The sequence below is a fragment of the Drosophila kikkawai genome, chromosome 2R (assembly GCF_030179895.1).
Source record: "Drosophila kikkawai strain 14028-0561.14 chromosome 2R, DkikHiC1v2, whole genome shotgun sequence".
Lineage (NCBI taxonomy): Eukaryota > Metazoa > Arthropoda > Insecta > Diptera > Drosophilidae > Drosophila > Drosophila kikkawai.
In genome coordinates this window covers 10,319,745-10,346,196 of record NC_091729.1, presented here as the reverse complement: position 1 = coordinate 10,346,196, position 26,452 = coordinate 10,319,745, and the positions used below count along the sequence as shown (strand labels likewise).

General features: G+C 43.8%; 8 protein-coding genes across 20 annotated transcripts in view; 3 read left to right on the top strand and 5 right to left on the bottom strand.

The window, feature by feature from the left end:
- Positions 1-4,757, bottom strand: part of Mef2 (myocyte enhancer factor 2) — a 47,538-nt gene extending 42,781 nt beyond the window's left edge. For all 8 annotated transcript variants that reach the window (XM_070283685.1, XM_070283687.1, XM_070283689.1 and 5 more), the window contains exon 1: positions 4,102-4,757. The gene's annotated coding sequence lies outside the window, so the exon portion shown is untranslated. The remainder of the gene's footprint in view (positions 1-4,101) is intronic.
- A 273-nt stretch (positions 4,758-5,030) lies between these two features.
- Positions 5,031-5,895, bottom strand: LOC108078332 (ubiquitin carboxyl-terminal hydrolase 7-like). Its single transcript, XM_017172133.3, has 2 exons — positions 5,715-5,895; positions 5,031-5,655 (listed from the first exon to the last, which is right to left on the bottom strand). The coding sequence occupies exons 1-2, from the start codon at positions 5,872-5,874 to the stop codon at positions 5,144-5,146; spliced, it is 672 nt and encodes a 223-aa protein (XP_017027622.1). The 5' UTR covers positions 5,875-5,895; the 3' UTR covers positions 5,031-5,143.
- A 103-nt stretch (positions 5,896-5,998) lies between these two features.
- Pdrg1 (Pdrg1 prefoldin-like subunit) lies at positions 5,999-6,602 on the bottom strand. The gene is made up of 2 exons (XM_017172137.3): positions 6,255-6,602; positions 5,999-6,201 (listed from the first exon to the last, which is right to left on the bottom strand). The coding sequence occupies exons 1-2, from the start codon at positions 6,484-6,486 to the stop codon at positions 6,035-6,037; spliced, it is 399 nt and encodes a 132-aa protein (XP_017027626.1). The 5' UTR covers positions 6,487-6,602; the 3' UTR covers positions 5,999-6,034.
- A 183-nt stretch (positions 6,603-6,785) lies between these two features.
- Pal1 (Peptidyl-alpha-hydroxyglycine-alpha-amidating lyase 1) lies at positions 6,786-9,920 on the top strand. 3 transcript variants are annotated; one of them, XM_017172131.2, is made up of 6 exons: positions 6,786-7,065; positions 7,286-7,460; positions 7,523-7,763; positions 7,832-8,331; positions 8,470-8,973; positions 9,395-9,920. In XM_017172131.2, the coding sequence occupies exons 1-6, from the start codon at positions 6,958-6,960 to the stop codon at positions 9,565-9,567; spliced, it is 1,701 nt and encodes a 566-aa protein (XP_017027620.1). In that variant the 5' UTR covers positions 6,786-6,957; the 3' UTR covers positions 9,568-9,920. The 3 variants fall into 3 exon arrangements, with proteins under 3 accessions (XP_017027620.1, XP_017027618.1, XP_017027619.1); XM_017172129.2 differs by having other exon boundaries at positions 6,787-7,065; positions 8,470-8,904; XM_017172130.2 differs by lacking the exon at positions 9,395-9,920 and adding an exon at positions 9,265-9,308 and having other exon boundaries at positions 6,788-7,065; positions 8,470-8,904.
- Positions 9,907-11,243, bottom strand: LOC108078333 (prenylated Rab acceptor protein 1). Of its 3 annotated transcripts, XM_017172135.3 has the most exons (4): positions 11,110-11,243; positions 10,739-11,048; positions 10,473-10,673; positions 9,907-10,411 (listed from the first exon to the last, which is right to left on the bottom strand). In XM_017172135.3, exons 2-4 carry the CDS (start codon positions 10,822-10,824, stop codon positions 10,120-10,122), a joined length of 579 nt encoding a protein of 192 aa, XP_017027624.1. In that variant the 5' UTR covers positions 10,825-11,048; positions 11,110-11,243; the 3' UTR covers positions 9,907-10,119. The 3 variants fall into 3 exon arrangements, with proteins under 3 accessions (XP_017027624.1, XP_017027623.1, XP_017027625.1); XM_017172134.3 differs by having other exon boundaries at positions 10,739-11,152; XM_017172136.3 differs by having other exon boundaries at positions 10,473-10,670; positions 10,739-11,147.
- A 71-nt stretch (positions 11,244-11,314) lies between these two features.
- eIF3j (eukaryotic translation initiation factor 3 subunit j) lies at positions 11,315-14,176 on the top strand. Of its 2 annotated transcripts, XM_070283559.1 has the most exons (7): positions 11,315-11,330; positions 12,346-12,513; positions 12,724-12,815; positions 12,991-13,104; positions 13,164-13,455; positions 13,524-13,657; positions 13,719-14,176. In XM_070283559.1, exons 2-7 carry the CDS (start codon positions 12,498-12,500, stop codon positions 13,779-13,781), a joined length of 711 nt encoding a protein of 236 aa, XP_070139660.1. In that variant the 5' UTR covers positions 11,315-11,330; positions 12,346-12,497; the 3' UTR covers positions 13,782-14,176. The 2 variants fall into 2 exon arrangements, with proteins under 2 accessions (XP_070139660.1, XP_017026988.1); XM_017171499.2 differs by lacking the exon at positions 11,315-11,330 and having other exon boundaries at positions 12,344-12,513.
- A 626-nt stretch (positions 14,177-14,802) lies between these two features.
- On the top strand, positions 14,803-16,250 carry LOC108077963 (WD repeat-containing protein 89). Its single transcript, XM_017171503.2, has 3 exons — positions 14,803-14,915; positions 14,971-15,934; positions 15,989-16,250. The coding sequence occupies exons 1-3, from the start codon at positions 14,888-14,890 to the stop codon at positions 16,227-16,229; spliced, it is 1,233 nt and encodes a 410-aa protein (XP_017026992.1). The 5' UTR covers positions 14,803-14,887; the 3' UTR covers positions 16,230-16,250.
- A 329-nt stretch (positions 16,251-16,579) lies between these two features.
- Positions 16,580-19,317, bottom strand: LOC108077974 (uncharacterized). Its single transcript, XM_017171517.3, has 2 exons — positions 18,244-19,317; positions 16,580-18,181 (listed from the first exon to the last, which is right to left on the bottom strand). Exons 1-2 carry the CDS (start codon positions 19,237-19,239, stop codon positions 16,703-16,705), a joined length of 2,475 nt encoding a protein of 824 aa, XP_017027006.1. The 5' UTR covers positions 19,240-19,317; the 3' UTR covers positions 16,580-16,702.
- Between the last annotated feature and the right edge of the window lie 7,135 nt (positions 19,318-26,452).

The following is a 26,452-nucleotide window of genomic DNA, read 5'->3' as shown; positions in this document are numbered from 1 at the left end:
AATGCTTCATCCTTTTCACTATTATGCAAACAAAAATATGGTTGTAATTCCTTTGACCACATTTTCCTTACATTCCATTATATTTCCCTCATTTAAAGTGTGACCTGAAAGTTGGTGCAAATAATTTTCATGGCAAAAACTTTTTAGCCGCATCTAACGAGCTGGTGAAGAAGCAACAACAACAACACGATGGAATTCCCTGCAATCCCCTCACAACTTTTAGCGAGCATAATTTCAAACAATTTAGTTAAGTTCCAGTGGCATTTCATGCTGTTTACATAAAGCAAATACACGCAGTGCGGGGAGAGGATCAAGGGGGAGGGACTGCGAGGAGGTGGGAAAACCCAGGATCAGGGACACGCGCAATATAAACGCTGGGGCAAGGTAAACGAAGTAAATTAAACAGCAGGCACAACAACAACAACTGAAAGTGCCCAACAGTGGGCGTCGCGGCTAAGAGTGTGGAATGGGAACACCTTACCAGGCAGCCTACACTCGGAAAACCTGAGAAATTACTCCGTAAATAAGCAGACTTTTGGCGCCAAAAGGCAAAGCAATAAATAGTAAAATCCAAATATGGTGAATATTAAATTAGTTTCTATTTACCACGTCACAAACAAGGCAAACAGACATAATATAACCATTATCATAATCAAATGTTATGTAAAACAATTCTTATCGGTCTTGTTTTGCCTAGAGATAAAAATTCGCGTTTTATCATATCACATTAGATCAAGTCCAGTGAACTTACTGTGGCTCTTAAACGAACAAAGGTTAGTAAGTATCCATGCCGGTCACAGGATATACCTTATACTGTGGCATTTAGGACTTCTATTTTATTTCTTCGAGTGCACGGCAAGGAGAAGCAGGAAAGCAACAACAAGCCAACAACCAGCGCAATAACGAATAACAAGCCAAAGGCATGCGAAACAGCAAAAAGCAGGAGAAACCCAATAACATAAAAGCAAAAGAATTTTTGCCAAAGGATGATGGTAAACCTGCAGAGCGGGTAAGGGGGCCGTGGGGTGGGAGGTGCGGTTGGTGGACAAGTAGAAAAACCCGCTTACAACAGCGAAAAAAAAAGAAACGCCAAGCCAACCAACGACCTTGATAAGTTTCACGGAGAGAGCAGAAGAGCAAGAGAGGACCCCACAAAGGAGCTCTCTGTCGCGGCGGAAAAAAGGGCGGCTTGCTGTTTGTTGTTGCCGCTAAGGCCACCACAATCGATGCACCAGTGGTGAGTTACGCTCTCAGTCTCTCTCTCGCGATTTGGTCTCTCTCATCAACAAGTGGCCCAGCTGTGAGTGGGCTAGACGAGGGGGTGGGATGAGGTGGAAGCCAGCCAGTTCCTAACTCAATTCGCTTTTTTGTGTCGGTGTGTCAGAAAGCTTGCTCTCTCTCCTTCTCTCGGTCTCGCACGCGCACTCTCTTTGATAAACAGTCAGTGGTGAGTTTGTTTTCCTCTTTTTCAGCTTAATTATCATATTCTGCGTTTTATTATTGAATTTCTCAAAGGTATGCGTGTGTGTGTGTGTGACGCATGTGTAAAGTGCGGCGCAGAAATTGATAGAACAATCAATCCCTCGCCCGCCCTCCTTTCCCCTAACTCCCGCATAGAAAGCAAATTCCGCCAGTTAGTCTGTCAAATATGTTTGTTTGCCTTGGCTCTCTTTGCCTCTCTTCTTGCCCTCTCTGTTCGCAGTCAGCTGCTGCCAAATCAGCTGTCCGATTTAAAGCAAATTCATTTAATATTATTTAACAATCTAACAAACAAACAGAGAATATAAAGCGGAAGAGGAACGGGGAAGAGGAAAGAAAACATGTGCATGGAAAATTTTAGATCTCGTCTTTGGTAAACAACGAAAAAAGTGGAGACGCCAAATGGCTAAAAATTAAATGCAGAGCAACAAAGACAACAATTGCAAAAACAACAACAAAACTGCAACCATTGTTGTTACCTGCAACGTGCCTGAAATTTCAAAAATGCAATATCAAATCAACGCGGAACCAGAAAGGCTGGATACTATTTTGAGTAGCCGCCCCTTTGGATACCCCGTAAGGCGAAATATATATTGAAATCATTGATAGGTTTGAATTTTTTTTATATGTACATACATATATACATATTATATCAGTTTTAAATATAGTTTACATTTATACATCAAATCAATTGTATAATTTAAGGTCTAAGACATGAGCCTCGCCTATCCTTGATGCTTTTGACAATCCATTATACCCACTGCTAGGGTATTTCCAAGCGCCGTGCTGCACTTGCAACTGCCAAACGAAACCGGACTCAACTGGACGCACGCCCCTCGCGCATACACACAGCAAACACACCCAGTGGACAACAACAATTCAGCAAACCACAACACAACACACACACTAGACAACGAGCAACGACGCCTAGTTGAGCATTTTGAACGACAACGACAACGGCAGCGGACAAGCCATAATTAATCAGGCCTGGCCGGCAATATTTTACAAAAAACGAAACGAAAATTCCTCAAGCTGCTGCGGATCCTTAACGTACAGCAACTGCCAACTAGAAAAGTGAGGGGAAAAGCGGCCACAATCTGCGCAGAATTCCTTGATACTTTGTTGCCATTTTGTCAATTTGGTTTTATCATCCAAATAGGTTTGTTTTTCGAGTGACACGTGCATTTCCCTGGTACTTGCTGCGTTCCATTCGGCTGACTCAATCGCACACTTCCTAATCACAAACAAAATTCAAACAAATAAATGGCTTAAAACTTGTTTCTTTCCATCGCAACATTAATTCGCATATTTTTACAAATTATATTAAAGCTCATACACATGTGTAAGTAAATACAGAGACACAGATGGAGTATTAGAAGTCGACGACAGCAACAACAAAGCTAATTCTGAATTTTTCGTGTACTTTGAAAACTTGTTTTATTTATTGACTTTTTGTTTGATCTCCTCGCGTTGCTTGTAAGCTTATTGAACAATTATATTATGGCATAAAAAGTGACAATAGCTCGATAAGCTATATTTGTTTGCATGTGCCAACTGGAAAAAAGGGTTTTCTGTTAAATCCGAGGGTTCGAATTCAAGACTTTATAATAGCGCAACAATTGAAATGCCAATCAAAAGAAACTCCAGACACCTTAATGGAACTTTCCATCAACATCTCTCAATAATTATTAAGTATGATAAATATTCCGCAATCATGGTATCGTCTTGAGCCACAAAAAGCTTAAAGCCATTATAAAAGAAAGTTATTCTTGGATTATCTCATTGAAAGACATATTTTAATATTTTTCCTAGAGTATAGTATTAAGGCTTATTAAAAGTTTAGCAATAATCGTTAAACTGTAAAGAATCATAGAATAGCTTTAAAATCACCATAAATAATCAGAAACTAATACATTTTTTTATCTCAAAAACTATAGTTTAGAGCTCGCAGATATTCTATAAAACAATAAATGATACCTCACTATTAAGATTGAGTTAAAATCGTGATTGGCAAAATTTACATTCATGAGAGGAAGATTTTCCCCAACACACAGTGGAAACTTTGTGTGTTTTAAACATTTAGCATGCAAATAAAACAATTACAATAATTAAAAGAAAGAAAATCCCAGTTACCCGAACAGTTATTTTGTAACAGCATTTCGTTGGGGATTTCTCGCACACACATACACAACGCGAGCGCATTGCAAGTGTCTGAGGTAATAATTGCTAATAAGTGTTACTCAAGTTCTCTCGTTTCTTGCAGTGTAAGTGGGGGAGGCAAGGCCCGCCTCTTGATTCTTTTGACTCTCTTCGTCTGCCCGTCAATTGTCGTCTCATCAAGATTGAAGAGAGAAGGAGGACTAGGGGGGAGGGAAAAGACAGGCCGCAAGAGACTGCCACTTAACTCTATGCTGCATTTGGGATAAAACGATCTGATATGCAAAACAAAACTATTAAGTCGGAATTTCGAGTTTGAACCGGAACCAAAACAGATTTTTGGGGAGGGAAAGGAGGTTTTTTCACCTGTTTTCTTGCGAGCATCCAAAAACAATGCAATGCAATTGTTACAAGAAGTGCAAGCAAAGAAGAGGCAGAAAAACAGAAAGGCTTAATTCAACTTACCGTCGCACAAGTTCAAGGCCAAGTGTCCGAGTGGCTCTCTTGTTCGCTGTCTCTCTCACTTTGCTTTGCAGCACTCTCTCTCCTCTCCCAGAGTGTGGTTGTTGTTGCTTGTTACATGTAAAAGAACTTTCGTTTTCTAGCTGCAGGCTGCAGTTCACGGGGGCGGGGGTGCTTTTAGGTGGGCAAATCGCCCCACATGCAACTACCGTTCCTTGTTTGTTGTTGTTTTTCTTTTGCCTTTTCGCACTTATGTTTTGTAAATTAATTAACAACACTCGCACTCACTTGGCACACACTCGCACGCATACACAGCCATGTTTTTCATGCGAGCGCGCGCTTTGAGATAAGCAAAGCAATTTATTTGCTAAAATTTACTTTTGCGCGCTGAGCCAAACGTGGGCCAAATAGGGGGGCGCGGAAAGAGAGAGACAAAGAGAGAGGGGGCCAGTGGGAGAGGAGAACTCACCACACACACACTCACGGAACCGACGTAAGCGCACGTTTTCCGTCAGTTGGGGATAATGTCAGCGATCTGGCCGATATTCAGTTATTTCCCGATTCTCCCAAAGTCCGAGTTTCGAAATCAATGCGATCAATATCAATTCAATCAGATCGTTTATTTATGGCGGCGACCGAACAAGACGAAAGCTACAACAAATCAGTGGGAGATAGAGGTGGAGAACATCGGGAGCTTTCCCTAAAAAATCTCAAATCCAAATGTGCCCCTAATTCGATATTTTTTGATGTTCTAACCACAGCCACACCTAAACCACACCTGATACGCAAACCACATCTAATACTACAACCTCTAGTCATCCAGACGAAAGTAAAAGTACCGATAAAACGCTATCGGAGATTTGCCACCTCCGTAAGGAAGTATACAAATTTGTCATTTTTTTTAAATAGCCAATTTCGAGAGAGAACAATAATTTAATAGTAATATGCAAAATGTATTTCGTGTTATTATACAAAACATATTGAAGCAAACGATTAAAACTAGATAAGAATTCTCTGACCTCCCTAGGATTTTCCACCAGAGGTTCTAGTTATCCAGACCTTGCAGAGCATCCGCAGTGACTTTCACCTCCAGCATGATACCTCTGTGGGCGTAGGCTAGACACAATAGCTTTTTCCAGCTTATGAATACTCCGTAGCCGTAGTCGTCCTCCTCCGCATTGAATATGTGGTAGATGGGTCCTTTGACTAGGTAGTACTCCACGCCGGGCACGTTGTTCAAAAGCCGAAACTCAATGGCGGCGTTGCACGACCAGTTGGGAGAATCGTGCTTCCCGCTGCAATGCACGAAGACGCCCAGCCCCATACTATTTGGTATCACCCGAATGCTCCACTGCATCGTTCTGAGTGTAAAGGGCGGCGATTGAACCATTTCTTCCAGCATTCCCACATGGCGTACAAAGAAACGATGTGTGGCATCAGCCCTCGATGGGTTTACTGGGTCGGCAAGACTCAGATTTTGGATCCAAATCTCCAGTGCCGCGTCCACCTCTTCGTTAGACTGGTTGGTGGTCATTTTGGTCGTATTCGACAATGAAACTATAGTTAGGGGCGGAGATCAGTTGCGGATACGGTATTAGCAAAAATTAATGGCTTACTCGTCTTTGTGAGATTGCTCTGTTGGCTGCTGTAAAAGTGTGCGTCATATCGAAGTCGCAAAAAGATTTTCCAAGACAATATTACAGATGCATCGAAACCGGCCGGATGCGAAAGTTGCTTTACTTCGACTCCATTATTCAAAACTGTTATTTTATCCATAGAAATGTTATCGAATTGCCAAACTTTTATCTGTATTTAAAAAAAAATAAATATCGAGTTAAACTATTTTTGGGATATTTTGCCGCCAATGCAGCGGTCACACTGCCAGAAAAACAAAAACAAACTCATTTATAAATAAATTTAAGTTTAACAATAGTTTTTACAGCAATGGTAGATTAGCTTTAAGCGCATCAAACTCCTTCTTTTCCAAGGCTTTCAAGTGTGTTCCAGAATAGGGCGATTTGAACTCCAAATCCCGATGCTTGTTGACCAAAACCTTTTGTTCCGAGTACATAAGGTTTATTTGCTGCTCGATTTGGTCTTGATCTGCGAAAAATAGTTGTTTACATCCTGATATAGTAAGACGACAGTTTGCTCACCTTTTTTCAGCAGTTCCAGGGCCTTCTCCCGCTGCACTTTGACCAACATGCTGCCAATGGTGATCCAAACTTTCTTGTCCTCCGATTTATTTATCAGCCGCATTGCCTGACGCGTATCCTGGCGCCGTTTGTCCATCGCCTTCAGCTCTAGCTTGTTGGAGAGAATCTTGTCGGCCAGCTCCTCGGTCTTCGTAATTAGTTCGATGCTTTTGTCTAGGTCTGATTTCGACATTTTCGCAATATTTAAATCAAATGCGGAAGTAAACAAAAATTCAAGAGCGACTCAAAAATGCACTAACGCCTCACAACAGCTGTTTAGGCAACGAACGTAGTGTGTCTGGAAGAAAGGGGGTCTACGATTATTTAAAGTGATTGCTTTTAAGGACGGCTGAGATATAAAGTTATTGAGTTTTATATAATTATATAACTTTAAAGAGCCAGATTATAGGTTTAACAGGTGTTTCATGCGATTTTAACATGCATTTTTACGGCCACACTGGAAGGACCCCTGAAAATTTCATCTACCTACGCCCTTGCGCACATCTCATTCAACAGTCAATAGTTCGAGACGCAAGCAAAGATGGCCGCGTCATAATCAGTTATATCGAGTCGAGACATTTGTTTACGAGCACAGAGTCGGAGTCTGATCTCTAGTTCGGCCTTAAGCAGCTGCAATTCCCGGAGATATATATATTCCACAACGATGCATTCCACCGAAAACGCCAAATACCTGGGCAGCCGCAGCTCCCTGCCAATCTGTTGCCTGCTCCTCCTCCTCCTCGCCGTCGTCCTGCAGCCAGCAGCGTCTCAGGTGAGTCGGCAAGCCATTGATTAGGATGCGCACACGAAGAGCATCAATTGCTGGCGTCACGCGACTGGAATCGGGAAACATATGTTTGCGCTGTGCGCCTACAGATGTTTTGCATATTGATTTTACTGCAATGTGTGTGTGTGTGTGCGTCGGAGCGGGTGCTCCGTGGCATTTTTTTTCGCATCCGGCTAATCTTTATTTTGGAATTCACCCATTTTAGACTCAAAGTTCGCAGCGTTATCTGCAGAATGTGGACATCAACAATGCCAATAACGAGCGATTGCAGCAGATTCTCAAGGGTTCGGGAGCAGGAGCGGCACCCGCGCAGATTTGGCCACAGCCGCCCCTAAAGGCGATACCCGATGTCAAGACTGAGCTGGCCAAACTGAATAGTAGTGAGTAGTTGCCTGCCAAAAATCTAGATACCATTTAACTCTCTCCTCCTTACCACTCCCAGCTTATACATACCAGAATGACTGGCCGGCGAACAATGTGAAGCTGGGTGCCGTCACGGCCGTTAGTTTCGACAAGGCCGGTAACGTGGTGATCTTTCATCGCGTAAACCGCGTATGGGGGCAGCAGACCTTCGACAACAGGAACGTCTACCAGGAGCAGTACCTCGGACCCATCAGGGAGAGCACAATTCTGGCGCTGGAGCCCGCGACAGGAGCGATGAAATACGATTGGGGCAAGAACTTGTAAGGGCTCTCAAAACAAATTCATTTATGAATTTTTAACTTAAAAGAAATCTCCTCTCACCCCCTAGCTTCTACATGCCGCACGGCCTAACCGTGGATCCCGAGGACAACGTCTGGGTGACGGATGTGGCCATGCATCAAGTCTTCAAGTTTCCGCCCCGCGGAGGCGATGGAAAACCGCTGCTCACGCTTGGCACGGCCTTCAAACCCGGTTCCGGCAAGAAGTTCTGCAAGCCCACGTCTGTGGCGGTGCTGGACAATGGGGACTTCTTTGTGGCGGACGGATACTGCAACGCTCGCATCCTCAAGTACTCGCGTGCGGGTGAACTGATTACCTCTTGGGGTCAGAACTCCTTCTCGGGCGTCTCGTACGACGTGGCGCCTCAGAATTACTTTGCTATCCCCCACGCCCTGACCCTTGTTCCAGAGTTGGAGCTGCTCTGTGCAGCGGACCGCGAGAATGGGAGGGTGCAGTGCTTTTTCTCCAGAAACGGCACCTTCCATTCGCAGTACCACAGCCAGCTGATAGGCGATCGCCTGTTCAGCATGGCCTACACCCCGGCATCGGGTGAGTGGATAAATCTTCTGCTGATATCGGTGTTTATGAGGTGTTACGAGAATCTCTCATGAATTCTCATGCTTCTCGATGCAGTCTTTTCTCATATGCAGTCTTTTCACCCCTGAATATATCCCTTTTCCGCCACAGGTGGCCAGCTGGTCATAGTAAACGGACCCACCGCCGAGCTGGGCATCCATCCGGAGCACTATAATGAGGTGCACGGCTTTGTACTGAGCATGCGCAGCAAGCAGCTGGTCTCCAAGTTCGGGCCCAACAATCTCGAGTTCCATAATCCGCACGACGTGGCCGTCACCACCGATGGCAATGAGATCTACGTGGCCGAGCTGGCTCCCATGCGCATTCACAAGTTTGTGCACAGATCGCTGACGAAACCGTTGTCTCTGTCGGCCACAAAGGACACCAGTAACATCGGGACCGGCAAAGCTGGTCAGGAGAATGCGGCGCCGGGACAGACGGTACATCATCCCAGCGGTAAGGCCATACTGGTGGCCTCACTCATGCTGTTGTTCGCCGGCTCCACCTTTGCTCTGGCTCTGCTCTTCGCCCGTCGGCGGAAACGAGGTAACCCAGCGATCAGCGCCGCTCCGGCCAGCGACCTGGTCTACCGCAAGTTGACCGCATCCAACCAGAGTCTGTGCTAATCCTCAGTGCTAACCCAATCGAACCATCAATCACTCAATGTCCTGTGTTGTGCTGTCGTACACATGTATCCTATATTTACATATATGTTTAGTTATATTTTCTAGTGGTTTACCTTTTAAGTTTACTTGGAATCTCTTCAATCCGGCCACATTCCTCCTTCCATCCACTAAATTGTACTTAATTCTTATTTTGTGTTGCATTCTTTTATATAAAATACATGAGCATAAACAATTTACGTTAATCTTTAAGCACTCTGTTTTCGTTTTCGGTTTGTTTCAGTGCACGCCAGATCGCAGATCTTTGCATGAACTACCGGGGAATCTGTATAGTGTTCTCTGTGCCCGTGAATGTGCCATGGCGATAGTTATTGTTAATCGTATCAACCTCCTCCTCCCAACATTTCCCACAGGTTGCCTGCCATTTGGGTCTCGGAGCCGTCGGCATGCGTGGGAAAAGAGCGATGGCTTCAAGCTGGGCGGCCTGCTTGATCGGGATCGGAACGGATTCGAGAAGCTGGACCAGCAGGCCAGCGACGAGGAGCAGGACACGACGACGACGCTGGCGAGCGCCCAGTATGCCTAGGGCCCCCGATATGGGCCAGGACCAAGACTTATGCAAGCTACCAAAGCATTCCTAGTTCTAACTACCTGTACCTCATTGACCACTACCGATTTGGTTGTACTCTCGTGCTCTGTGTATAACTTTCACTTTGTGTTTCTTTGTTTTTGTTTAACATGATATTGGGCCCATTACGCAGAAGATTTGGAGTTTTTGCTATGACTTAGGCAGCAGTAAATTCCTTTAAAAAGCCAAATACAGTTGAATTCGGAAACCGAATTTGGTATTAACCCATTTCTGCGGAATGCGTCCCATATCTTCGTTCGAAATGCGATTAATTTGCCAAATTTTAAATACATAGTCTTATGAATCTGTCATCGTTTGGTATTTATTCAATGTCTGCAGCTAACCTTAACTAGAATTCGTTATATAAATATGTGTGTAACTCGCATATTGCATACTGTCTGTATCGACTAATAAGGCCCCATGGTGGCGAATATCTCTGTCCCTTCAGTCCCCGCCGGCGGTTATCCGAACAGATCCCAGAAAACCGCAAGTCTATATTCTGGCTGGCGGTCAGACAACCTCGGCGAGGAATCCCTCGTTCTCCTCCGTCACAATTGAATCAATGTTGTAGAAGATGGCGTGCAAGGCGACCACGAAGCAGGAGGCACCCAGCGTCCAGAATAGAACCGCCCCGGCACCCACCATAAACAGGATGGGAGCGGTGGCCAGATTGAGGGCGATTATCTGCTGGTACGGCGTTAGTTGGTAGCTCCCTATGACGATGTTGGAGTTGCGCACGCGTAGCTTGTGGCAGCCAAAAGCGGCGGCCACCATGACCAACAGTATGAGAGGCGCTGTGATGCTGGAGGGGATTACAGATATATAACCATCAGCTGCAACTGGGGGGGATTAGGAACACTCACAGGCAATAGATCATCAGCACGAAAAATATGAAGATGTAATTGGCCTGAAAGTAGTTGAGGTTGCGCGTGACGCGGTTGTTCAGTCGCTGCATGCTGACGGCAGTCTTAAAGTTGTTGATGTTAAAGAAGACCGTCCATGGACGCAAAGCGTTGCGCACCGTCTGGGCCACTTCCATGGGCGAGGGCAGATTGCTCAGGCTGCTTGAGAAGATACAAAATGAGGGGTCATTGGGCGGTTCCTGCTGAAAGGTGCATCCACAACTCACCCCTGCATGTCTAACGAGAACCTGGGGGAGCCCGACTGCTGAGGCGGCTGCATGTTGCCGGATACATTTCCACCGGGCTGAGCCATTTTATTATTCGCTATTGTTTCGTTCGTTTCTCAGTGACACGTCGTCGCTTCAATCTGCGTATCTTCTTTTACCATTACTCGCTGCCGGCGTCCTACAAGTTGCCGTTGTATCTTCGCATTCGTTTCGCTGGCTCTCGAGATTAGTTTGGCGGCGATCGGATGCTGTGGCGGAAGGGTTAGAAGCGGACGTCCTCTACATGAAGACTGGGGCAACACACACACAGCTGCTTTCGATAATGCTTATCAGAATTCACTGCTAATTTGCTTAGACATTGTTTTATTTACCAAACAAAATAAAAGTTTCGGGAAAACTGATGTGGCAGATGGTTCTAGGATGCCCAGATGAGATTAGTGTGACCATTCCCGCTCCAGTGGAATCACACTAAAAATTACAACGAAATAGTTTTTTTTTTTTTTTTGGAGCACACCAATTCTCTCCAAATGACCGTTTTCAAAATTTCTCGGATTGTGACTTTTTATTTTCATTATTAGCAAAATCAAAACATGTAAGTTTATTACACCCTTGAGGAGTATTTTAATTTTACTAAAAAGTTTGCAATGCAGTAAAGGAGGCCTATTTTGACCCTATAAAGTATGTATATATTTTCTTGAGCAGCATCAACAGCCGAGTCGATCTAGCCATGTCCGTTTCTACGCAAACAACATAGTCCCTCAGTTTGAAGCTATCTGAATGAAACTTAGCATATAGTCTTCTGAATACTCTCACTGCTATAAATGTCGGAACGGACGACTATATCATATAGCTGCCATAGGAACAATCAGGTAGTTAATAGAAAAAAATTATAACTTAGTTGTTTTTCAACGTATTTTTGTCTACTTTGAGATCAGTTTGTGTGAGTGTGTGTTTTTAGCATTTAAATTTATAAATCTATTTTAAATTTGAAATCTATATTATTTTATTTTTTTTATACGATTAAACTTTCTTTGTTTTTTAATTTTATCAAAACCAAATTATTATGTATATGCTATGTATAAATCTACAACTTTTATATATATTTCTCTTTATTGACCAGAATGGATCGATTCTTAATGATCCAATTGCAAACTACAAGGGTATACAAACTTCGGCGTGCCAAAGTTAGCTTCCTTTCTTGTGTTTGTATTTCTTTAATTTCAGTAGCAATCTAATGGAATTTTTTGTTTGAAAAATAGTTTACAACAAATTATCTTTCGAAAAAAGAAACCATTTTTTGTCTTATTCAAGTTAAAAATAAAACTACTTTGAAATACATAAAATCAAAAACTAATGCAATTCAAATATTTGGGGACGGTTTTAACAGGCCAGCATTTATTGACCAAAGCCAGTCTGAATAGTTTAAATAAATTACAAATAACATTGCCTGTTTTCTGCCTCTTCATAGTACAACAAATATATTCTTAAAGCTTGAGTTTTATTGTTTTTTAAATTAAAAGTAATGTGAAAAACTTGTCGCCTGAATGCGATAGCTTTCTCTGCAACGTTCACCTCAGCTATCTACCGCTTTTCTCCGCCACCCACAGCCTGGTCACACTACAGGTGATGCTTGTGGAAATCTGCTCGATGTAGAGTTTTTATTTTGGAAAATTCCCGAAACCTGAGGCTGGAACGAAGTCGTACCTAGCACAAAGCCGATCCGAAGCACAAACCCTCAAATAGCAACCAATTCCGAGACATGGCCGACGACTGGGGTGAGTGTTCTCTGGGCGGAGGCGGGGCGGGCGCTGCGTCATCTGCGGCGGACAATAAACGTGGTCGCCGTCGTTGTTGTTGCTGCTGCTGCTGCTGCTGTCGTTGGAGCGCCATGCAACCAACCTTGATGCGTATTTTTAGCCGTATTCGCGGCAGCTAACCGTATTTCGAACCCCTAACAATCTTGTGCTTTTCCCGTGATGTGGCAGAATCCGCTGCGGACAGCGAAGTGGTCATCCGCCCGAATGCCGTTAACAGTGTTAACAAGTGGGAGGGAGAGGACGACGACGAGGATGTTAAGGTGCGCATACCAATGTCGCGGCGAGACGAAAGCTAAAGCTAGCAGACAAACAAATGCAAGAGAGCTCCCAGCTCCCACAAACTTGTTTTGCGTGCGCCAGTTTTCACTTTCATTTCGCTGTACACGTGTTCACTTTTTGGGACCGTCACTAATTCCTTTGTATTTCGCAACGCAGGAGAGCTGGGAGGATGAGGAGGAGAAGAAGGACGAGGAGAAGCCCACGAAAACAGAACCTCCAGCCAAGCCCAAGCCGAGTAAGGCGCTGAAAGCCAAGTTAGAGGAGCAGGCGGTAGGTGTAACCCCTTATGCTATTGATGTCAAAGCTATAACACAACATTCACCGCACAGCGACTCGCGGAGGAGGAGGAGGAGAAACGATTGGCCAGCATGACCGCCGAGGAGAAAATGGCCGAGAAGCTGAGGCTGCAAAAGATCCAGGAGGAGTCGGACTTCAAGCACGCCCTGGACGCCTTCGGCGTGACGAGTACGAGTACTGGCGGCCTGGACGCCTTCAATCCGGAAAGCAAAGAGGAGTTCAAGGAGTTCGGTGCCACGCTCAGCTGGAAGGTCGGCCAGTACCGCGAGTCGCCCCATTTCCCGCAATTCATCGAGGATCTGGTGCGGGGGTTATGCGTGAATCGTGAGTGATCGATCGGCTTTGAGCTTGGCCCATAATCTGATTGTGTGTTTTCCGCCTTATCTATCTAGTGAGCGCCGCTGACATCAAGAAGGTCAAGATGAGCGTGGAGGTTTTGCACTCTGAGAAGCTCAAGCTGGAGAAGGCGAACAAGAAGCCCGCCGCCAAGGGCAAGGGAAAGGCCACGCTTCGCACCGAGAACGACGTGAGTCCCAGAATTATAATAAAAAACGATCCAAATTTCTAATTAAACGTCTCGTTTGCAGGACATTGACGGCTACCAAAAATACGGCAATGACTTCACCGACGACTACGACGACTTCATGTGAATAGGATCTATATAGTAGCCCGCATATATCTAATTATTGAATACATATAGTTGCTTGTTGAAGAGTTCTTCTTGTTAGAAATGCTGCGCAGGAATTTGAGTCCTTTGTTGAATTTAAAAATAGCAGAACCTATATAAATATGTATATATATATTTATATGACCGTACACGAAATATACACACACACACAGAGTCAAGTCAGGCAATCAAGAAACCTCAATTTCGAACGATTTCGAAACACGCAACACCAAAACTGAAGGATATTTAGGTAACTGTAAAAAAGGAAACTATCAAATTATGGCAACCCATACATATGTCGTACTCGGAATGGCTTCTTGTGTAATAATTCACTTTTGTATAAAGAATTAAAAGTACAGAGCGATATTAAACGATAAACATTAATTTTTAATTATAAAGGGTTCCGGGAAATTGCACGGGAATAAGATCCTAGCAAACACTAACTTCATTTATGATATTTAAAACGATAGTTTTGCGGATTACAAGCGGAGAAAACGTCTGATTCAAAATCAAAAATCACCTGTCATGGGTTTTGTGGCAGAAAATGCTATAATTTTCTGAATCCGAATAAGATTTCGATTGCGGACCTTTTACGACATCATTTTCAGTTATAATACTGAGAATTCGCAATACTCGTCCGTTTTCGTATCCGTTTTTCAGCATTTAGCGAAACTAATGCGGAAAGTCTAATTCCTTTTCCGTATTTAATATTTTTAGCAGACATTTTGCGGATCCATCCGCACTACGTCCGCTTCTTTGTCTGCTGGGAAAACATGATCACTGATTAGGTATAACTGATCAAGTATCTGGCTAGAAGAAGCTAAAAACAAAATGCGGATTTATTTACCAAGTAGAACATTTTAATGTCTGTTGTATTTATTCGCAAGTAACGAATTGATATGCATATTAATTTTTCTTTATTAACAACCTATTGACACCACCAGATTCCTATAACATTTATATGTAGACGAAATGCTGCATATTTCCCTAGAAATTTCGAATAGTGTAATGCAGCCCTTTAAAGTGTGACCAGCTGTTGTGCAGGGGAAAATTGACTTTGAGTTGTACCGCGTGGAAATCTATAAACAAATGAGTGAATTCAACAAGTACTGCGAGGGTAAATATTTGAATTTCGTCAAGACAAAACCCACCTACAATCCTGCAACTTGCAGAAGCCGCAGACGTGGACCTGCCCAGCTCGGAGGATGAGGAAGAAATCGTCGATGAGGACACATGCAACGCCCAGGAGCTGGCCGACAAATTCCAGATCAAGTACAAGCCGCTGGACGAATGCGGCGTTTCCCTGCAACGGGAATATGTGCTTAGTCTGGACGCTGACAGGGGATTCTCGAGGATAGCGGCGGGACTGTCGAGTTCTGCGGTGCAAATATTTAACATGGACGACGGTGGCAAATTGGCCAACTTTAGCTTCTTGCCGGCCACCGAAAAGAAGGTTGTTAGCACATGCGGCGTTAAGTTCCTGGACGACGGACCTGACAACGTACTGGTGGGCACCACCGATGGCTACGTGCGCCTTTACGACCTGCGTGTAAAGGGCGAGCTGGCGAGGTTCCACTACGAGAAACAGTCCAATGAGGTGCCGCCGGCACCCAAGTCGTTCACTGCCTTCGACAGAAACGCCAACGGTAGGGTTATCTGCTGTGGCACGGACCAGCACATGAGTAACGTGTTCCTGGTGTTCTTCGATGTCCGGGAGCGCCGACAGATGGGTGTCTACTGCGACAGCCACGAGGACGACATCACTTCGGTGCGGTTTCATTCTCAGAATCCGGATCTTCTGACCACTGGCAGCATCGAGGGACTGATCAATGTGTTTGACATAAAGCAGCCAGACGAGGACGAGGCCCTGTTGAACACCGTAAACACGGAGAGCAGCGTGGCTCGCCTGAGATGGCATCGGAACGTGTACGACAAGGACATTATATCTTGCATCACGACCACGAGCGACTTCAAGAGCTACGAGTGCGAGGAGGGCGACGAAGTACACTCCTTCGAGCGCCCAGATGTCACAGCTGCCATTAGGCGCAAGAATGCAGCCAACTTTAACCTTATCAATGCCCACAACCAGGAGGACGGCGAGGTGTTCCTCTTGGCGGGCACAAACTTTAACAAGGGGTGAGTTTCACAATCGATCTTCCTTGAAATTCCAAGCTAATACTCTTTTTCCAGGGAAATCCTGCGATCTGTTAACGTTTCCGCCAAGAAGGAGCTCCAACCGCTGGCCAATTTCCAGGATAACAAGCAAATAGTGAGGGACAGCCTGTTTGATTCAAAGCGAGGATTGCTGGTTACGGGTGGCGAATCCGGCATTGTCACCGTTTGGTCAGCGGAATCGAGTGGAAATGCCCCAAGCAGTGACAAGTTGAAGTCTAAGAAGGAAAAGAAGTCGCGCAAGAAGGCGCCCTATTAAATGTTATTATTTTTACAATAACCTTCTCAATGGTCACGGCCTTGATGTTCTCTTGTTGGGGCTGGTGTTCGTGATAGTCGCCAGATGGAGGCGCCCTTGGTTAAATTTTCTTTCAAAATGAACAGCTTGTTCCGGCTTTGGTTTTAGCCAACATCTATAGGGAATGGCATGGCATGACTTCAGGAGTTGGGGATTAACTGATATCCCATTTAAAATAGTGGAAAGTGGATGGAAACTTGTTGTACATCGACCTACTAAAATTAAGATGGTGAGGATCTTTGAGTAAAGCGTTTTGGGGTTACAAAGAATTGTTGTTTCACGTTCCGTGAATAAAAAGACAGTAGACCCTCTTAGAGACTATATTAAGCATTTATTATTTATATCGATTGTTAATTACAGCACTGCTGTATTTTAAAATCGAATTTAGGCTAAGAAAGTTCTCAATATAAAACAGGAACAGGGATCCTTGTGGTTCACTTCTTGATCTTTTGCTTTTTTCCCTGTTTCCAGCCAGCCTTCGACTTCTTCAGTTGCCCCACCTGCTTTTTCTTCAGGTTGTTTCTCTTCTTTATTGGCTTACCTTCCAGCATGGCCACTTCTTTGACTTTGTTTGGGGACTTCACTAGCTTGGAAAGGGTCTTCGTCAAAGGTTGCTTACGCTCAGGCGACGCGGAAAAAGCGCTACCATTTACCTTTGACTTGGATACTTTGGATGGTGATTCGCTTTTAGGCACTTTCTGATCTGTTTCCGGGGCTTTGTTCACCTTCTGTAGCTCCTGCTGTCGCTTCTTAGATGCCTTCCCTTCTGCTTTAGAAGAACCATTGCCATTGGTTAGCACCGCCTTCTCCTGCTGCTTCTCTGGCTTTGGCTGGTTGAACGCCTTGACGGGCTTCTCGAACACCTTGACCACGTACTTGGTCTTGGTCTCCTCCAACTTCTTTTTCTTTAGATCCTGCACGATATCTGTGAGACTAGGCTTGCCAGCACGCTTGCCCAATAGCTTGCGGGGAACCTTGTCACAAGCTTCCGCCTCCTCCTCGATGGCGGTCTCCAGTTGCTCCTCGTCTTCCTCCTGCTGCTCCTTAGTCAGCGGTATGGTGTTGGAAAACTTCTGCAGCTTGGCCACATAGAATCCGTCCATGTTGTGGGTGTGCGGATAGTAGCGCCTGGTTAGATTCAAGCTGGGATGGATGTGGTGCTGGCGGATATTTGTGAAGCCCTTGACGCCAAAGTTCAGGCCGGTATCCACCAGCTTGACGTTGCGCTTCTTAAGCACGTAGTCGATGACCCACTCATTCTCCTCCGGCAGCACGGAGCAGGTGGAGTATACAATAAATCCACCGGTCTTCGATTTTGCGTCCACACAGTCAATGGCCGAGAGCAGGAGTTTACGCTGCAGGTCGCAACACCTCTGGACATCCAACTCCGACTTGGTGGTCTTCACACTGCGATCCTTGGAGACCGCACCAGTGCCGGTGCAGGGAGCATCGAGCAGAACGCGATCGAAGCCGTTGATAATTTTCTTGAACTTGGTACCATCCTCGCAGGTGATGATCGCATTCACAATGCCCAGCCGATGGAAATTGTCCTGGGTAGCCTTGACGCGATCCCGATTGAAGACGTTGGCGATCAGCATACCGGTGTTCTTCATAATCGAGACAATGTGCGCTCCCTTGGCACCAGGGGCCGAGCACATGTCCAGGATGCGTTCGTTCTCCTGCGGAGCGAGCGCCATTACCGGCAGCAGCGAAGAGGCACTCTGGCACATGTAGTGACCGGCCAAGTACTCGGGTGTGGCACACAGCGGCACCGTCGAGTTGAAGACCACCAGTCCCACCTTGGTCCACTTGCCCAGGGGATCCGAATAGACGCCACGATTGATGAGAGCAGCGGCCAAGTCTCGACGTCGTGTCTTCAGAGTGTTGGTGCGAATGGTTAGTGGACGGGCCACCTGAAAGTACGAATAAAAAAAATTGTAGTGCGTTTAAAAAGCTTCTTTGCAGGCTGACCCACCTCCGAGGCCTCGAGGTACTCCACGAGTTCAGTTAGCGGGAACATGTCCATTAGCTTCTCCATCAAAAACTCATTGTAGCTGTAGTGCAGGCACAAATCCTGGCGCACCAGCTCAATGTACTTCCCGCGAGAACGATCGGCCTGGCGATAATTCTTGAAATCTGACAAAACCAAGATAACGTCCTTGGCCTCACGCTTCTTAAGCTTTTTGTTGACATGTTCGTCCCCGGAAATGTCAAAGTCATTCTCCAAATTGGCCTCAATGTCGGAAAGATCGGCCAGTTTGCCGACCTGAGCGGTGTCTTCACCGGACGACGATAAAGATGAAGAACAGGAGGTGGACTCTTCATCTTCAGAGGAGGAGGACTCTTCTTCATCTTCAGAGGAGGAGGAGTCTTTATCTTCAGAGGAGAAGGAGGACTCTTTCACATCATCATCCTCATCCTCCTCAGACTCGAGTTCTGGAACCTTCTTTCCCTTTTTGGGATTCAGCCAAGCATCATTGTCGTCTATGAAGCCCTTGGGAGCTGGGGATTTTGTATTTGTATCCTTTGGAGCCTTAACTTGCTTGAAGAACGCCCTCGGCTTGGCTGGCGTATTGGGTGGCTTTCTCCAGGGCTGCCTACGCTGAGGAGTGGCAGGAGGCTTCCATGGTGACTTGCATTTAGGTTCTTTCTGGTCTTCTTCTTTCTTCTGAAGCTCCTGCTGTTGGTTCTTCTTAGATACCATCATGTTTATGATGGTTTCGGTCAAAGGGTCGCTCCATCGAGCATTCTTTTTTGGCTTTGGCTTCTCGAAACCCTTGCCCACGTGCTTTTTAAACTTTTTCTTCTTGGAATCCTTCATCATATCTGTCAGAATGGTCTTGCCGGCACGCTTGCCCAATAACTTATGGGAATCTTTAGCATTCGCTGCCGTATTCTTTTTAGTTTCTGCCACGATGTAGACTTCCATCTCCTGCTGCTTCTTCATTAGCTTGGTCTCGTAGCCGTCCATGATTCGGAATGTACTGATAAAAGTGATGAAATGATGACGGTGCTAAAGGTGCTGACGTTTAAGTCCAGGCAGGTGGGACCCAGTTTGACATTGAATTCAAAGGTTACTGTTTTCTATCAACTATGGTTGCCTTTCTTTTACAACATTAATTTTTACAACACTTAATTTTTTTTTTATATATAACTTATTAAATTTTAGTTTTCCTAAAAATGAACCAGAAAATGTATCAATTTAAACGTCAAATTTAATTTATTAATATATAAAATCGTTTACTAATCTGATAATATTGAATACATTTATATTACTAATTTCTAAATTATTAAATTGTTGTTGTCTGCTGGTTAATAAAAAAGATTTGAAAAAGTTTGCAACAAAAAAACGTTAGGCATTGGCGTTGCCAGGTCGTTTTATGAATCTCGCACCTACCACTCTGACCTAGGCTCGCTGGTGCGAAACTAAACGTAAAAGGCTTACGTTTCATTTGTAAAGTATTGCATACTTTTCGTAAAACGTAAAATGCTTATGTAGAATGAGTGTAATTTACGCCTACACGGAATTTACACAAGAATCTAAATAATATATTTTAATTGGATATAATAATCAACACTTTGAGCATTAGAATATTTATAAGAGTAGTTAAATATAATTCAGAAATAATAATAATAATTCAGAATTAATAATTACAAATTAATAATACAATATATTAAAAATACTTTAAATAATAAAACCATTTTTGATTAAAATAAAAGTAAAAAATATATGTAATATCTATTAAAGAAATAAGTAAAAATGTTGTACTAAAAAAAATCTTAAATTAAATATAAAGGAAGAATCAAAAATAAAGAAATCTAATTATCATGCCCTTTCTTTTTTTGAAAGACCTAAAATAACTTTTTATTGATTAAATTTCTTTAAGAATCGCTCTAAGTTAACTTAAGAAATTAATAACAGTTTTTTACCTATTTATTTGCATCCCTTTTTCTGATAAAAGGACCAAGGCTCAGTTGCCATTCTGAGCCATAATTCCCATAAGGGAATCCATTCACCTTTTCATTGCCAATCATGCTTCTATTTCGCCCTCCAACCTGTGCACTTATGTCTCTCAATTCACCCTCTGCTCGCAGTCAGCGCAGCTCGGCTCTGCTGGGTAAAAAATTAGCACATCCTCAGCGCAGATAAACGCATCCTTAGAGCGGATACAGTGCCACCTCCACCTCCGCCTCCATGTCGCAGCCATCCCTTCGCACAGAGAGCGGCCCAATTAGTGCTGCAGTAGGCATTTCGAATCCGTGCCCACAAATCGGCTAATCCGCAGTGGCACTGCCCAAGGGATCGGGATCGGGACGAAAGAGGCCCGAGATCCTGGCTAAATGTTGACAAATACAACACCTACGTTACAAATAAAATTGCTACAGAAGTACCACCTAAAAACGGGCACACAACCGGAACGACTTAATTTTCACAAATTTACAGAAACAGAATCAGAAACAGGAATTGGGATAGGAATGGGAATGGAAACATGGCAGGATATCTCGACGCCGCCACTGAAGCTGTGGGTTTGCTCCCGCCGAGCGAAGGATCCTGATTCCTGAATCTTCATTTCCAATCCCAATTTCCAGTCGGAGTAGCCAGCGTCCTGCAGCTCACTCGAAACCGCCACTCACCGTGGCTAATTGCCCATCAATAAAGGCCCGAGGAATTCCTCCGAAACTATGTAGAATCCGAGAGTCCTCAGCTCCGCTACGTTCTGGTGTTGCTCCAGGACGAGCAGCGGCTCTCAGGGAACTCTCAGTATCGTATGCTACATGCCGAGCAACCAAAATATTATGGTGTGTCCCGCTGTTCGTGCACAGTCAGCGCGAATTTGCTGCGGTAAGTCGATGCTGTTTTCCGGGACCTCTTCTTCTCTGCTTCTCCTCCTTCCTCCGTCTCCTTTGGCGGCACCTTGGTCCTGTCGCTCTGTCGTCGTTGTTTTTCCTTGATTTGACATGTCTGTTAGCAGGATGCCTGACCCTGAGTCAGAGCCAGAGCCCGGCTATGTGTGTTCCACTTTGATGTGATTCGTCAGTGCGGTGGACTACTGCTACTGTCCCCTGGAACCTTGGTCCTGGGTCGCTGTCCCCTCTTGTGTCCCTTTGACCCTGCAATCTGCGGCTTTCCAGCAGCGTTTGTTGGCGAATCTGCGCCGGGGCCCCTGCTGCTCCCTTCGCATCTCGGGATTCGTCACAGATTCACAGATTGGATTGCCTCGGAGACCGCAATGCGCTGTATTTATAGTAAACGTGTCCGATTGATTTGGCCATCTGTGGGGAGTCATCTTTGTCGTCGGTCACAGGTTCCCCCAATTTGCATCTCCAAGAGCTAGTTTGCCTTTACCTGGGAATATATCACTGGAATGGGCCATCAAGGCGGTGTCATTTTATGTTGACAGCTCTCTTATTTCACACCAAATAACGTGTGACCTTTGCCTGAGTAACAAGACTCTATTACTTTTAACTTTGGTTGGTTTTTTTTTTATAGAAATAGCGATGGGGGAGGGTCTTTGGTTCTAAAACAATTTTGTTTTTAGATTAATTTTTGTATATTAAATGTTATAGTGAATGGTGCTGGGCGAATAAGTGATGCAAAATATTATTTAAACAAACCATATAGTTTCTTAACCCTTTTTCCTAGGAATATCTTAAGCTTGTAATAGTTTTAAGGATTTCTTTAGGTTATATCAATTTATAAATTAAGCATACAACATATTATATTTTTAAATATTTCAAAAATGAGTTTATAATACATTTTTAAGAGCTTCATTCGATAACAATTGGAGGCAGAGTTAAAAATATACAGAACAAGTTCCTAAATTACTAGACAATTTTGTATTTTCGTTGTTGGTAGATTGGTGATATTAATTATTATATGTTAATGAATTTTTAAATTTTATTAATTTTTGAAATTTTGTTCTGTGCCACTACCTGAATTATAAAAGGTTTTTCCGAATTCTTTAGAATTTATAAATGCGCATGAGTATATAAAATATTTTGTTTTAGTAATAAAATTAATATAGATCTTAAAAAACACACATAACTCGAGTAAAGGGTAAAATAATATACAAGTTAGTTTAATAAGTTAAGCTTTATGAGATATTTAACTTCAAAACTGGAAAAAAAACTTCTTATAGTATATTTTTTATTGTTATTATTTTATTATGCTATGTTACACTTATAATTCTTGCACTAGTCACGTATAAAAAATAAATGATATAAAGAATTTGAATAACATTTAATAAGGAATAACTAAAATTGATGGGGATTATCCTATCTTAAAGGGGTAAAATGGGAGTATATCCCAAGGCCGACAATTAAAATACATATCTAAAAGGCATGCTTTCTGCAAAAAGGACGAACGTAACTTTAAAAATCACTCACCTTAAGCTTTTTCCACATGTTTGTTTAATTAAAGATAATATAGTTAGCTTTCTGTTAATTTCTTGCAAAGCATCTTTTGAATATTCCATATTTTAACAATCATTTTATCCACCTTATAGTTTCTTATTAAATTTATGGTAATTAATGAATTCAATCATTATAAAAAATGAACTCATTAATGAGAGCTGACAATACCTAATTGATAATGGCTTTTCTCAGCTCCCGCCAGCCGCTACTCATTGATATACATAGTTCCCCGGAACAATCGATGTGTAAAAATCCCGAAGACGACCAAAAAGATGGTCCTAAAAAAGAAACCGCTAATCATTGAGAGGCACAAAGAACGGACAATCGCTCACCTAATTATTTGGCCCGATTGTGAGCCGAGAGGACAGGACTCAGGACTCACGGCTCGTGGACGCTTTTTGTGGCCTCTTTTTGTTCGCTGACAAAAAGCGAGCCAATTTTTTTCCTTTCTGGGCCACTTTGTTGCTCTTTTTATGAGTTTTTTCCATTGTCATTTTTTCCCCGGACCCCGGGTCCTCTGTCCGCTGCCCTACAAACCTCCTAATTACGGCAGTTAGTCGTTGTCCGTACAAGCGGACAGCCGGACAAGCGGACGGACAGGCGGACAGCGTGTAATAAACGCTCGCATTTCCACTAAAAATTGGGCCGAGAGACGGAAAAAACTAGGTAGGAGCGATGAAACAAGCATCCGGACGCGCCTTTTTATTGGTGCACCTTCGGCGGAACCGCAGGACAGCGCAAGGATCTCCCGGGCAGGACCTCGGGCGACCTCGCTGACATTAGAAAACTAGATCAGTTTTTTGTGTTGTTTCGCCCTGCTCTGCTTTACTTTTACCAAAACGCTTTATGCTTTATGGTTTATGGCCCCGTTTCCCAACCATATTCCCATTTCCCGCTCCATTGTACCAGTGTCTATATATATATATATGCAGATTTTTATGGCGATCGCGGCTATCTAGTTCGCGGAACGAGAGCGGGAGTATCCTGCAGTGAGACAGGGACCTCGTCCTCGACGGACGTCTTTAGGAAAGTAGATCACGTTTTTTGTTCCCATTGTTGGCTTTTTTCGCTGCGCTAGTTTTTTTCCCCGAACGCAGCGAACTGCTCTAATTTTTTAATTCTTCACGGGTTTTTATTTATTGTGCTCCTGGAAAAACGCGTCCTCGCAACCTTCCACAAGGTTAGCGCTCTACTTACCTGTAACTCGGACTGCTCTCGTTTTTATGCATTGGCATTCATATTTTTATTATGAGAAGGTCCTTTTGCCTGGGCATAAAATGTTCTAGTTTGTTTTTGTGCTGCGACAATTATTGGAAAATTGGTACTTTCCCTGGAGGAAAATAAATAAATATATCTTTAGGTTGTTGCCATCATAAAAATGTCTAGTACTCAAGCTGTGTTGAGTAGCCATTAAAGTCCCGAGCTCAACTATAATAGTATCTCCTCTTTTTATTGATTTTTACAAAAAGCTACTAATGCTTCGGCTGTGCTGAAGAAATATTCTCAAATCGCTCTCTTTTTCAAATGGCTTTTTATGGTATTTGTTAGTAAATTAAAATACTTATGGTAGACCATGCTTCTCATAGATTTTATGGTTTTACGAGTGGGGAGAGAGAGAGAGAGAGGAAAAGGGAGGCTGGGAGGCAACCACCACATTTATTTGGGGGTTGATGCTGTCGAAGAACTTCCCTCAACGAATGGAGAGGTCTTTAAGCATACAAAATTAGGTACATGGGGAGCAATACTTCAAGGGTAGTCTTGGTTTGAAATTAGGAATAGTTTTTGGGAAATAAATTTTTAAAATTGCTAGTATTTCTAATGATTAACTTAAAGAGCGACTTGTTTAAATGAGTATTTTTAGAAATATTTCAACAACCAAAGTTTGTACTTACTAAACTAAGATGCAAAGATTTTATTTTACAATTTCCTGGTTTTAAATACCTGTCAGTTTCCCCTTTTAAGCCTTAACAAACTATGTACCTCCTTAAATAACATGGCAAATCTTCACAACCCCACATCAAACTGACACAAACTTTACAGCACATTTCCCTAGATAAGTTTCGAATTAACATAAAAAGTATTTATTTCAATAAGTATGCTTATTTCACACTTTAAAATAACATGTAAGCTGTTACATTTTACCCAAAAATGTAAGCTAAAAAATATATAAACCCCAGCCAAAAAACACTTTCCCAACTGGCAACTTGCCCATGAATAAAGCAAGCTTAAAAGATTTCCTCCTTTATATTCACTTAGGCAATCATCATAAAATACTCTGCCTTTTTGTTGTAATTGTTTTATTACAGAAATTACTCAATCATCAAGCATAATTCGCGTTTGCCGTTTTTATTGCCAACATTTTTGCACTGCCTCGTCTCTCGTCTCTCGCCTCTCGCCTCCTTGCCCCTTCGCCCTTCCCCTGGCACATTTTGCGCATTTTGCGAATTTCTGTTGGCATTTCTATTGTAAGCCGCAGTGTGTTCGCCATTTACTTCCCATGATGACGGGCATAATCAGCGAGATCGGCGCTTTGTCAGGGCAGAATGTGCAATAAAGCTGAGAACAATCGCTGGAACTGCACTTCCAAGTATTGAAAGTGTTCGCGGATCGGGACTTGAGGGATTGAGTTGAGTCGAGTCCTGGCCGAGCTACCTGCTGCCCCGACACTTTCGCCTAACCCAACCGATCGCCATAAAGGGTATTTACTGTCGCTAACCCAAGCCAAGCCAAGGGAAGGCAAAAGGAAGGCAAGCCTGGTTGGCGAGTCAAAGACAAAGGCTCCTTCGGGGCACACAATAGGCAAGGTTGTTGGTTGTGGCTAGGGTTCGTCCAAGAAGGCTTGTCGCGGAGGACCTACCTTTGGCAGGTCACCTCCGCCGCGGAATCTCTGCCTCGGCCGTAGGTAGGCCTCGGCGAGTTAATGCCAATGCAAATTGCGGCGCAATATAACCCAATAATTTTAACTAACTCGCAGGAGCGGCCAGAAGGATGCGTTGTTACCCGGTACTGCATAACAATGGCAATCCTGGCTGAGTCTCAAAACGAGGAACTGGAAAGTGGGTCAGATCGAAGGTTCCTCGCCTTGTGTGTGTGTCTGTGTGTTTGCGTTGTGTTAATCCGTTTGCCATCAGCCAGATTATTAGTCAATTTTGGGCCAGTTTTCCCGCATTTCCCTCTTCCTGCACCTCCTTTTTGCATCGTTTCACTTTCGAGTTAGATTTTATTGCCGCATCTTGAACAATCGAAGAGAGTTTGGTAACACGCTGTGCTCTACTTTCCTGGCTTTCAATTGAGAACGGAATTAAATGGAATTCCGGGAGACAGGAGACAGGGGACAGGCTAGAGACCCTGACTAGAGGCCAAAAACCGGGTTGCAAAGTCAGGAGATTCCAGGCTCTAACCCAGTTTGTTTGTTTGTTTGCTGGGATTAGCCGAGGGCTTGACTTGGTACCCCGATCCCAAGATCTTCGAGCCGCGATCCTGTTCCCGATTTTCATTAGAAAGTCATAAAAACACATAATAATGATGTCGAAGGGATTAGCTGGACATATCCCTAGCCCGGGGCAGGCAGCACAGCTTTGCTGGGTTATTTTTTGTGCGCTGACTTAACCCTAATCCCCCCAGCTCAAGCCCAGCAGGTAGAGTCCTGTTCTCCTTTTTTTGCGCAAAACTGTTTGGTGTCCCTGGTGTCCCCCCCCTTGGAAGGAGGACTCCTTCCACGGGGTACAGTTGCCTCCGACTGGGCATGATTATATCATCATAATAAATGT

Excerpts from the sequence above, each read along its gene's own strand:
- LOC108078332 (XM_017172133.3), bottom strand. The coding sequence starts at position 5,874 with ATGGATAAAATAACAGTTTTGAATAATGGAGTCGAAGTAAAGCAACTT. Across the intron at positions 5,656-5,714 it reads GAGCAATCTCACAAAGACGA|TTTCATTGTCGAATACGACC; the intron begins GTAAGCCATTAA and ends CCCTAACTATAG.
- Pdrg1 (XM_017172137.3), bottom strand. The coding sequence starts at position 6,486 with ATGTCGAAATCAGACCTAGACAAAAGCATCGAACTAATTACGAAGACC. Across the intron at positions 6,202-6,254 it reads CCTGGAACTGCTGAAAAAAG|ATCAAGACCAAATCGAGCAG; the intron begins GTGAGCAAACTG and ends TATTTTTCGCAG.
- Pal1 (XM_017172131.2), top strand. The coding sequence starts at position 6,958 with ATGCATTCCACCGAAAACGCCAAATACCTGGGCAGCCGCAGCTCCCTG. Across the intron at positions 7,461-7,522 it reads GCTGGCCAAACTGAATAGTA|CTTATACATACCAGAATGAC; the intron begins GTGAGTAGTTGC and ends TACCACTCCCAG. Across the intron at positions 8,332-8,469 it reads GGCCTACACCCCGGCATCGG|GTGGCCAGCTGGTCATAGTA; the intron begins GTGAGTGGATAA and ends TTTCCGCCACAG.
- LOC108078333 (XM_017172135.3), bottom strand. The coding sequence starts at position 10,824 with ATGGCTCAGCCCGGTGGAAATGTATCCGGCAACATGCAGCCGCCTCAG. Across the intron at positions 10,674-10,738 it reads TTCTCGTTAGACATGCAGGG|CAGCCTGAGCAATCTGCCCT; the intron begins GTGAGTTGTGGA and ends TATCTTCTCAAG. Across the intron at positions 10,412-10,472 it reads GTGCTGATGATCTATTGCCT|CATCACAGCGCCTCTCATAC; the intron begins GTGAGTGTTCCT and ends AATCCCCTCCAG.
- eIF3j (XM_070283559.1), top strand. Across the intron at positions 13,105-13,163 it reads CCAAGTTAGAGGAGCAGGCG|CGACTCGCGGAGGAGGAGGA; the intron begins GTAGGTGTAACC and ends TTCACCGCACAG. Across the intron at positions 13,456-13,523 it reads GCGGGGGTTATGCGTGAATC|TGAGCGCCGCTGACATCAAG; the intron begins GTGAGTGATCGA and ends TTATCTATCTAG.
- LOC108077963 (XM_017171503.2), top strand. The coding sequence starts at position 14,888 with ATGAGTGAATTCAACAAGTACTGCGAGG. Across the intron at positions 14,916-14,970 it reads ATTCAACAAGTACTGCGAGG|AAGCCGCAGACGTGGACCTG; the intron begins GTAAATATTTGA and ends TGCAACTTGCAG. Across the intron at positions 15,935-15,988 it reads GGCACAAACTTTAACAAGGG|GGAAATCCTGCGATCTGTTA; the intron begins GTGAGTTTCACA and ends CTCTTTTTCCAG.
- LOC108077974 (XM_017171517.3), bottom strand. The coding sequence starts at position 19,239 with ATGGACGGCTACGAGACCAAGCTAATGAAGAAGCAGCAGGAGATGGAA. Across the intron at positions 18,182-18,243 it reads AGTACCTCGAGGCCTCGGAG|GTGGCCCGTCCACTAACCAT; the intron begins GTGGGTCAGCCT and ends TCGTACTTTCAG.